The 10,736-nt window shown below is 53.3% G+C and overlaps 4 protein-coding genes across 4 annotated transcripts; 2 read left to right on the top strand and 2 right to left on the bottom strand.

The window, feature by feature from the left end:
* Positions 1-710: 710 nt before the first annotated feature.
* B0H18DRAFT_824913 (uncharacterized protein) lies at positions 711-1,260 on the bottom strand (the record flags this gene model as incomplete). Its single annotated transcript, XM_048039340.1, has 3 exons — positions 711-893; positions 948-1,121; positions 1,189-1,260. Coding segments are annotated over 3 exons (429 nt in total), but the record flags the coding sequence as incomplete, so codon positions are not given.
* Positions 1,261-2,584: 1,324 nt separating this feature from the next.
* On the bottom strand, positions 2,585-6,847 carry B0H18DRAFT_963616 (uncharacterized protein; the record flags this gene model as incomplete). Its single annotated transcript, XM_048043175.1, is given in 14 exon segments — positions 2,585-2,645; positions 2,712-3,141; positions 3,213-3,538; positions 3,632-3,709; positions 3,766-4,014; positions 4,068-4,128; positions 4,358-4,524; positions 4,585-4,758; positions 5,054-5,237; positions 5,432-5,596; positions 5,733-6,279; positions 6,331-6,430; positions 6,557-6,654; positions 6,674-6,847. 14 exon segments carry the CDS (start codon positions 6,845-6,847, stop codon positions 2,585-2,587), a joined length of 2,814 nt encoding a protein of 937 aa, XP_047884471.1.
* An 830-nt stretch (positions 6,848-7,677) lies between these two features.
* B0H18DRAFT_823376 (uncharacterized protein) lies at positions 7,678-8,655 on the top strand (the record flags this gene model as incomplete). The annotated part of the gene is made up of 3 exons (XM_048039321.1): positions 7,678-7,963; positions 8,021-8,322; positions 8,377-8,655. Coding segments are annotated over 3 exons (867 nt in total), but the record flags the coding sequence as incomplete, so codon positions are not given.
* Positions 8,656-9,280: 625 nt separating this feature from the next.
* On the top strand, positions 9,281-10,698 carry B0H18DRAFT_896286 (uncharacterized protein; the record flags this gene model as incomplete). The annotated part of the gene is made up of 3 exons (XM_048041417.1): positions 9,281-9,962; positions 10,035-10,326; positions 10,485-10,698. Coding segments are annotated over 3 exons (1,188 nt in total), but the record flags the coding sequence as incomplete, so codon positions are not given.
* Between the last annotated feature and the right edge of the window lie 38 nt (positions 10,699-10,736).

The raw sequence follows: 10,736 nt of genomic DNA on the forward strand, positions 1-10,736 counted from the left end.
TCTCCTGTATGTCCCCGCTGCTGGCAACAGTGGAATCGGAAACCACATCGGACTGAGTCTTCTGGGAGCCATTCGCCTTTGACGGCGGTTTCGGAGCCTTCTTCGTGGTCTTCGCTGCTGCTGCAGCCTTGGAGCGTGTCTGCGGAGTAGACATGGTATGAGGCAACAACTAGATATGAGTTCGCAGAATGAGATCGGAGACAGACAAACCGCGAGGCGGGTCGACGACTCAAACCAGCGTTGAGCGTCCGCGCTGTCGATAACGGAAGAACCGAAGCCCCTTCGGAGATGCGGAGTGAAGCACTGACTGAGTCCGAAAGCTCCAAGTCCCAGAAGCTGCTCACCATCTGAGCAACGCTTGATGAAGAGTTTAGGGTACTTACAACCTAGACCATGGACGAAGAGAGAGAGATGCAAGACGAACAGATTGGAGCGAGCATGACAGCCAGATCAATTGGTGGCAACCGAAGACGTACGTACGTGTCGTAATATTAAAAACCCTATTTAAAATATACATTGCCCTCCCACCCATTCCGGCTGCCCTTCGTCCACTTGTCTATTTCCTTGTCCGTGTGTAGTACAATAGAAGCACGGCAGCCGGTGTAGTGGAGATTGAAGTGAGTTATACTGAAAGAAGGAAAGGCCACAGCATCGCCATTGCGAAGGGGAACCACGAAACCGGGCTCGTACATACATAGGTCCCCGCCCTCGAAGTCACCAATGGGCAAAACAACGCACAATGTTTTGTCCATGGAATCCCTGTGAGCGGAAGTGGCAACATTCAGGTTAATGACGAGCGAGAGGAATGGGTGCACAATCGAGCCGGCGTTCCCTGGCAACACTTCCGCGTCAACGCTCATCTCCGCGTATTCTTGGGGAAACAAAATTTGGATCTGGTACACATTAGTTACGGATAGAACAGTGAGAAATGTCATTATCTGACGTACTTGCTCTCTGATCCATCCAAACACCTCGGCAAAAATGTGCTCAAGATTGTGGTAGACCCGTTCATGCTTGTGCATGTCAGCGGAGGGGTATGGCAGCATTTGACTGTAGTTGGTCCTGGAGCGGTCCGCCTTTCGAATGAGGTGCGGATGCGATTCACTGCAAACTTGGTAGCCCTATGGGATCACATAACACTCTCAGCTATAACGGAAAACAAACCAAGTGAGGCATGGGCGCACATACCCTTGTGCCATGCCTATTGTACCAGGCGAAATGCAGCGCCTCGAAAGAGTACTGCGGCCCCTGGGAGCATGAGCTCATGGTCTCAAGTCCAGAAGGTTCCTCATCGAAACAAGAGACGAGATCCGTGAACAGCCTGTGTCTCAACTTCTCTGGCATGTTCGGAAAGATACACATGATAAGCGAGCCCTTGCGGTCGCGGATCTCAACAGGGTCTCTGCAACAGTTGTACAAGAATTCAATATCATTGTTGAGAGTTGACGTGAAAAGCACTCACGTGGACATGGTGGGTGCAATCTTCACATACTTGTTATCATTGTTGATGCGCGAGCCTTCCTCATACATGGTTGAGAGCTGAACAAGCCAACGTAGTGTAGCATGTAAGTCAAAGAGTTAGATGGTGTTTGAACGAACTTACAATATATCGCAGCTCGTCGATGGTTCGAGGCTCCCGGGCGGCGTTCGCCCGGCCGCGCTCTCTCTCTGTCCACGAGAACGCCTCATCCGCAGTGGCTGGGACTGGAATTCTTCTATGGGCTTCGTGGAACAGGTCATAAGCTGCCGTAAGCGATATTCTTGCAGGGCGCTGTGCAGTAAACTGTGAGGCTGATGGTGCGGTAAACTGTGAGGCTGATGGCGCAGAGATGGGCGTAGCGGTTGGTCCTGGTTCCTCTCCCTCCAAGGGTTCGTCGCAAACCGTCAATGGAGAGGGAGGGGCTTCATTCTCTTGGTTATCTGAACCGTAGAGCCATCGTCCAGCCAACATGACTAGCTGGGTCTCCTAGGGGCCTGTAGGGGCTGATAGAAGGCCAGCCACACATTCTTGTTGCGCGGCACCGGGCCGAAGTTACTGTGGGGAATAAAGATACATGACGTAGAGAGTCGACAACAATGGACATGGCACTCACTTGAGCTTCAAAGAAGTGAAAACTAAATCACATCGATCCAGGTCGGAGCAGATGAGCGAATCGTGTAGCATGCCATAATCCGCACATATACGGGGTGATAAGAGGGTGTCGAACGTCAGTGGGAGTATTTGTCGCAGAGTTGATAACAGTGGAATGATTTTGTTGATCACAACCCCACCGACAGCCGTCTCTAGTGAAACGAAGTGGTCGGTGAGTGATGGAACCCGTCATACCAAGGAAACGGATGGCTAACCAGGATTTGGATTGCGAAGTACACTTGCAACCTGCCAGGCAAAATTGCCAACCGGATGAAGAAGACTGTGCTTCATATCCGCTATGGCGATGAGCATGAGAATGTATATGGAACCTACACAAGTTTATTGACAGGAGCATTGAAGAATAAAATAGTGACGTACCTCCCCACGCCATGATGGCAAATTTACTCCCACATTCCACCCAACGACGGAAGGTACGATCGCACACGGGGTTGTCTAGATGCTGACTTGCTTCTCGTAGACACCGTTAACGCTCAGCGAATGGAGATGTTGTAGACTAGATACAAGGAAATGTCAACTGGAACTCGGTGGCACAGTGGGGTTATGATAAAATAAAACACACCTAGAGCACTTGAACACGAGCTGCAGGTACTGCACCATGAAGAGAAAGTCGGTGGCGGCACTGACGGCCGTCATACGCTTGCACCTTTGTATGATGGATGAGAGGGAATCGTCCAGGAACGCGGTTTCTCTATCCCCATCTCGTTGCAATGCTTCCACAATGGCGTACAGCGAATTGTTGTCACTGAGGGAAGCATCGAGGCCGTTGATGAAGCTCTTAACCGGCTCTGAAACTGTACCCTCCGGGGCATGTGTGTTCATCCATTTGAGAGCCGGTGGCCCTGACTGCTTCTCCGCCGTTGCAGCGGTAGACTTACTCTTCTTTTTAGAGCAATTTTTGATGCTCTTGAAGGCCTGATCTGCACGTTTCCCAGATTTCTTGTTGCTCGAAGCTGCCAATTTGAGGTATGCTTTTTCGTACTTTGGACGCGCTTGGACGAGACTTCTGCAGTGCGTGATCTCTTGGCTGTCAATTTGATAACAATATCTGCATACTGCGCACCTTCCAGACCCTCCCCATTGGCAAGTACATGCGGAGCCTGAGCCGCAGACGTCGACTGGATGCTGGCGTGATTGTGTCCCAAGGAAGTCGCCTCAAGGGAAGATGGCTGGATGTTCGGGGACTGGGCAAGCCTCTCCCTAACGCCTTGTAGAGGTTGCGTCGAGACCGGCAAGTCGTCCAGAAGATTTAAAAGAGCCTCTGCTTCTGCTATCGTCAAGCTCAGGCATACTTGCCCCGGTGTGGTGGTCATGATCGGCGGTGAGTTGGACTTGGAGTTAGGCGCCAGTGGACATGGTGGATCGGGACATTGATATTGAACATTGGAACTGCGAAGAGAGCACGCTAGACCGTAATGCATACAAAAGGTTACAAATCGGTGCGCAGTGTAATAGAATACGGTGAATACATCCTTAATCTACCCCAATGCGTCCATCAGTCTGCTGTCTGCCCACTGCATCGCCGCTCGAGAAGTCGCTGGACCATGAATCGTGAAACACCTTCAAGGCTTCCCCGGTCAGTTGATCAGCTAACAAAACCACGACCTCTCGAACACCTCGTCTTCCCGACGGATGAACTCTCGAGTGTGTAACCAGGGAGGTGCTGTGCCATCCATTGGCAAGCGGGGGCGGAGCGATTGCGGTGGACGGTGTACAAGGGCCGAGGACCACTCAAGCCTCCCATGTTCAACGCCATCGCGTTAAACGTTCTCCGAGTGAGCACGCACATTCGCAACATCTCCCGCCAGAACTCCTGCCGGGGGAGATAGATCCAATCCACTCCGGAGAGGGATCCATCTTGAAGACTAGGTCGGACCTCTTGTGAGGGAACGCACGAGAATGAAGTAAGTCCACTCACCACGGTCGGAAGCGATCTACGATCTTCTCCATGGTCGTCCCCCTGTCACCTCCTCCAGTATCTCATCAAATCGGTCGCGGAGAACTATGACGGCGTCTAGCTTCATGGCTCCATGCAGGAGGACGCCATGTAGGGCACGAGGCGGACATGCGAATGCCGACCAGTGCTCTTTGACCTCGATAGAGTGCGGCTGGTCCGGGTCTCCTGCGGGAAAGACGGGGCGAATGTTTTGGGGCGGTGGCTCCCGGCCTTCGCGGGACACCTGTGTCTTGTCCTGATGGTCCACTCACCGAGGGCCTCCTCCCCTTCATCCCAGTGCACGCGCTTTCGTCCAGCTTTGACGCATATACTCGGGTACCCTTCGAATTGCCCAGGGGCCCGTGATTCGTGGCGTTCCCGAACAAACAGGAACATGAAAGCGAATAATGCCCGACTGCTGTCGAATGAGCTTGGCCACCTTTGGAATTGTTCATGCACTTTGATCTTAGCACAGCGAGTATGATAAGTATTTACTTACCTTCTTGAAGACGTGAGGGCTGTTTCCGAGACGCAAACCTCGATCATGATCAGATGAAGTTCATGAACGAAAATGGAAAGGAGATGACGACGTCGGAATGGTTTGGGTCGCCCTTGATAAGCATGGTAAGCTGTGCCAGGAGTTGGTGCTGCAGTGTGATGGGTGATGGCCGATCTGGCGGAGCATGTTGCAGACGTAAGTAAAGATGATGTTACCAGGGTCTCATGCACAGTGGAGGGCGGTTTATAAGGTGCCATGCTGAGCTTGGGGCGAGGACAGAGCACAGAGGGAAAGGTCGCTCCTCATGGGCGCAATGCCCGCGCGTTTCCGGCGCTGGTTTGAGCCGCCCACGGGGAAGCTTCTCACAAGGAAGCTTTTGTGACAGGGAAGCGGATAATGGATCGATACACATACAATACGCTCGTACAAAGTTCGGAGGTATACATAGATAGATGATGCGATAATCTACTCATCTACGAGACCAGACGGGGTCGTCTCCAGCAGGGCTCCCCGCTCGAAACCTCTGAGTCCGCCGACGAACTCATGCGCTACATGCCCGACGGACTGGTCGAGGAAGAAGATGATGTCATTGAGGCATTCGTGGGCGAGGAGGTCACCCGCTCCTTCCACTGGGGCTCCGTGGGGATGGCGCGCTTGAGGGCGCGATCAAGAGGCTGATGCCCAGATGAGCATAGCTGTATGAGTTATGATGGAATATAACCGATCCTTGAGGATCCGCGCCCCATCCACTGGCTGGTTGCAGCTGCGACGCAGGAAGGTAGGCTGCCAGGCAAGGAGCCTCTGTGCAAGGATGAGTACGTGACCATAGATGTGAACCCAATCTTACCAAGAAGTGCGATGTCTCCTTCTCCCAGTCCTCTAAGCCTCGCGCCTCCTCCACACATTGCGGAAGTCGCCGAACTCAGCCCGCTCGTACGAAAATGAGGCATGCCTGTAAGGCGGGCATATCCTCTTCCAGAGCTAGGAGGGCGAGTGATACCCGGTACCCGTGCTGGTTGGGACAACCAGCGCGATAACGAAGCCTTGAAGGGTGACATGAGGTCCAAAGCCCCGGCCATCTGTTCCTTTCATGAATCCTTGTAACTGTAACAGCTTGGAGGCTTGGACATACCTTCTTCATCTCGTACTGAGCTCCCCCACTGACTGCACCCCCATGCAAAAGAAGAACTCAGTTCCGAGTTCATCCTTCTTCCTGATAGTCCTAACCACCCCGCCCCTCATGCGGAACTGTACATCGACGGTGAGAAGATCGCATTGAGAAGTCTGAACGTTATCCTGCATCTCGACCCGAAATGCACTCCTATTGAGAGACTCGCGAAACGCTGGCCATGCGATGGAGAAGTCCCATGAACGGTGGTCCCAGAACCACTGCTTTCCGAGACTCCGGCCAGAAGTCAACGCTGTGTAACGCGTTAGCCGGAATAAGAGAAAGGTGTTCTTGGAACTCACCGCACGCGTTGAAGGAAAGCTAACCACATGCTGAGCCGAGGTTGGAGAATCATCGTCCGAATCAGTGTGGTGCATTGAAACGTCGTCGTCGTCATCCAAATTAGCGTGGAGCATTGATGCGTCTTCATTGTCCGACGCGTCGGGATAAGCGGGGTTCAGCTGCCAGAGTTTGGACAGTATGTCCTGCAGCACCCAGCAGCGACGTTCCTCAATGTGGGGTATGTCCTGAGGTTGATATTGACACCAACCATTCATATATTGAGACTGACATCTCACCTTCTGCACGAAGTGATCGGGTTGGAGAGCTCCCAAATTTCCCGCAAGCTCCATATCTCCTCGAATACGTACACCATGAAATCGTGATCCACCGGATTCACTTCAAACTTCTTCAAATGGCCCAGAACTCCGACGGTAACGGTTCCGAGACGATGTCCCTGAGAGCTTTCCGCACCGAAGGTCGAGTGAGGCGATGCGCCTTGTTATCGAACGATTGCACGCTGACCGGCTGGCCGGAGACCAGTCAGAGGCGACCTTGATAGGACGGTTGATCTGAGGAGGAGTTTGAGGCAGAGGGTGGAGTCGATCTCGGAAGACGGCTGACTGCCGTCAATGTCAGAACCGAAGTCGGTTGCCCCGCAGAGTCGGAGTCGATATCCGTATCAGAGCCAGAGAGATTCCTTGCGTGAGGAAAGCAACAGAACGGCGAGGCGTCGCCATGTTGAGAGCGAGTGTATGTCGTGCTGCAGAGGAGTGAGGAGTCACCGTTCAAGTTGTCGGCACTTGTCTCGTTCATGGGAAATTGAATCGGGACAACAGACCACAACTAGTGCGGTGTCAATCTGTGCGCTTCATTTCAGTCAGTTCGCTTCTACCAACTGACGACATAGGATACCTTGATGGACCACATCAGAAGAAGGCAGCATGAACGTCATGAACGTACAATTTTTGCGACAGACCGTCCGGCATATATAGCTCGAAATACACGGTGGCTCTTCGGTTTGTGGGGGCGCGGCAACTTCTTAGGGTCAGCCCAAAAGGAAGGGACATGGAATGTCCAAGACCTTTCCCGGTAAGCCTTCACACCATCAGAATGCAACAGATATGCAACGGCACTCACGCAATGCAATCAATACCGAGAGACTGTGAAAAGTACGTACAGGTGGAGTAACTTCAATAGCTTAATAAAATTCAGAGGTACGGAGGTATCAGTGCTCACAGAGACAACCAGTTAGAAGCAAGGCGTCGTAATAAATCCTACAGTGATAAAGCACCCATGGATGCGCAGATACGCTTGCCAAGTTCTATAGCTGTAAGGATATTAATGACGGTGCATAGATCATGGAGGTGGGTACAAAAAGCGGTGGTGGAGAAGCCCATATCCACGCCGTAACATGGGCGTTTACGTCCGTCTAAGCGACTGAATGAGTATGAGACGCTGAGCGGAGACCACGCGCCGTCGCTCATATTCTTCCCAAGGCTTTTCTTACGCTTTTCATCTCATCCAGAGCGTCATACTGTCCCGGTGAGATTTGTGTGAAATATCCTCTATCAGGGATCATGTACTGACCTCTACTGACTGGCCAGTGCAAGATGAACGTACCATTCCTCCGCCCAGGGGATTACGACGACAGGACCTGTCCGGCATGCGACAGACCATTCAGGACAGCACAGGGCATGATGGCTCATTTGAGCTCTGCAAAGTCCTGCAAATGGTACAGGAAGGGCAAGAACCCCGTTCCTCACGACCGCCTGGTACCTGAAGTTGTGGAACAGGTACACGCCGTTATCCAGGACTCGAGCGACGCGGACGAGGAACCACTGGATTTCCATGACATCATGGAGAACAGGGATCTGTTCCGGTTCGTTCTGCCTACTTCTACTGTTGATGATGGGCCCAACGGAGACCAGGGTGAAGCGTCTTCGTCTTCATCCAGTTCTCGGCCTCCCCCGACAGCTCGACTGCCAGCTCTGGATGACGACGAAGACACCCGGGTGGAGGATGAAGACCCCCGAGCGGGGCGCGTAATCAGAATGGAGGAGACCGTTGTCGACACGTGGAAGGCTTATTTTGGAGAGGATGTTGAGCAAGAGGACCCTCCCGAGGACGCAATGGATGTGGATGGAGTGGGTGTGGATGAGCAAGCGGCTAAGGATCCTAACCTCAAGTGGAAGCCCTTTGCATCCGAGCTAGATTGGCGGGTGGCAATGTGGGCTGTCAGAGAAGACGTCGGGCAGAACTCACTGAACAGGTTTCTTCTCATACCGGGGGTGAGTTGGCCACGCCTGTGTGGGTTTAATCACTCATTACGAGTCTTTGCGTAGGTTGTTGAGAAGCTGGAACTCAGTTTCAAAGACGTCCGACAGCTTTTCCAGAAGGTGGACAGCATCCCGGACCGAGCATCATGGCAGACTGCTACGCTCACCTTCCCTGATCGACCAGATGAGAAGCACATGGTGCGGTACAGGGACATCATCGAAGCGATTAAGGCCTTGGTTGGCAATCCAGCGCATGCCAAACATATTGTATACCGGCCCAAACGAGTCTTTGCGGACCAGTCGCGGTTGAGGCGCATATACACGGAGATGTGGACGGGCCTCTGGTGGGACACCGTACAGGTAAGTCAGACAGCTCATCAATGGTACAACCAGTAGAATGTTGCTAATGCTATGTTCCGTGCTAGGAACACTTACCTGAGGGCGCCGCCCTCGCGTCAGTCATATTGGCCACCGACAAGACTCAGCTGACACAGTTTTCCGGTAACAAGTCTGCTTACCCCGTCTACCTCACCCTCGGCAACATACCCCGTGCCATCCGCCGCAAACCGTCCGAGCACGCTTGTATCCTTCTTGGGTACCTGCCTGTCTCTAAGGTCAGCAAGAAGGGCCTCACCAATCGCGAAAGCAAGGCTCGAACGCAGAAGCTCTTCCACGCTTCCATGCGCCTCATTGTCGAGCCCCTCATCAAAGCTGGTGTCGAAGGTGTGGAGATGACCGGAGGTGATGGCTGCGTGCGCAGGATATATCCTATCCTCGCCGCATATGTCGCTGACTACCCGAGCAATGCCTCGTCACTTGCTCGAAGTACGGGACCTGCCCGAAGTGCCAATGTCCAGCGGACAAGCTCGGGGAGAAAGACCCGAGCAGCCCTCGCACCGAGCTCACAGAGAGTATCATCGACGATGCATGGTCGGGTGGTCGCAGTGCGGCTGCGGCTGAAGTCGAATGCATGCTACGGGACGTGAACGGTGCGGCGCGGTCGCCGTTCTGGACCAATCTCCCTTACGCAGACATACATCTATCCATAACACCAGATGTTCTCCACCAGCTTTACCAGGGGGTGTTCAAACACGTCGTCACTTGGTGTCAAGAGCTTCTCACCGCAGAGGAACTAGACAGCCGCCTCCGATGCCTGCCCCCTGCGTACGGCATCCGTCATTTCCGTAACGGCATCTCCTCTCTTTCTCAGATATCTGGGAAAGAGAGGAAAGAAATGGCTCGAGTCCTCCTCGCATGTCTCGTTGGCAAGGTCTCAAAGTCAACAATGCTCACCTTCAGGTCTCTGTTGGATTTCATCTACTTAGCGCAGTACCCCACGCATGACGACACTACCTTGGAATACATGGAGGATGCACTCAAGACGTTCCATGCCAACAAGCAAGTGTTGGTCGACCTCGGTATACGGGATGATTTCAACATACCTAAAATCCACTCCCTTCTGCACTATGTCCAGTCCATCCGGCTCTTCGGGACGACGGATAACTACAACACGGAGATGTTCGAGCGACTTCACATCGACTTCGCGAAGGACGCTTGGCGAGCATCAAACCACCGCGACGAGTTCCCGCAAATGATGCGGTGGATCACCCGCAACGAGAAGATGGCTCTCTATGAGATGTTCCAGAGGGAACGTCAAGCGGAGGAGGATGCTGAACACCCGGAGGACGAAGAACATGCCGAGACCGGTTCATCGGTACCAGAAGAACCTCCCCACTCTGTCACAACGGAAGGCGTGGACATAGCGGGGACATCTATCAAAATAGCGAAGTACGCACCTGCTCCTCAACAAAACCTAGCTATGGTTCAAACCCGCCATCACGCACCCGGATTTACGACCGCACTCGTTCAGTTCATCAACGCTTTGCAGCCTGACTCACTCCGACTCAACAGACAAGACCTCTCCAGAACGTGGCTGCCGTTCCAGCGCGTCGATGTCTTCCACAAATTCGCATTCACACCTTACGAGCTGGACGACGGGAGATTGACATTGATGTTGTGAAGGCCATACCGGCTTCGGTGCGATCAGGGCGGAAAGACCGCTTCGACACCGTCATCGTGTTGGAGAGCGGAGATGCGGAGTCCACCGGCGTACGAGGTAAGTAATTGTTTCTATACCCACCTGCTGAACGGCTAATTATGTATACAGGGACAAGAGCGGGGAGAGTGAAGGTTATCTTCGCTCTACCGCGCAAGCTCCCTGCGGTGCAAGGCGGAGGGTCTGCACCTCCATGGTGGCCACGGGGTCCGCTCGCGTATGTAGAGTGGTACACTCGCTTCGCGCCTGCGGCTGACTCCTCCCACTTGATGTATTCGGTCAAGAAACCGCCGTCCTCAAGCAATGGTCTGCCACAGGGAAGATTATTCCCCTGTCGCAGATCCGGCAATCCTGTCAGCTTACACCGTCC

The sequence above is a fragment of the Fomitopsis serialis genome, assembly GCF_022376445.1.
Source record: "Fomitopsis serialis strain Sig1Antser10 chromosome Unknown B0H18scaffold_510, whole genome shotgun sequence".
NCBI classification, from domain to species: domain Eukaryota; kingdom Fungi; phylum Basidiomycota; class Agaricomycetes; order Polyporales; family Fomitopsidaceae; genus Fomitopsis; species Fomitopsis serialis.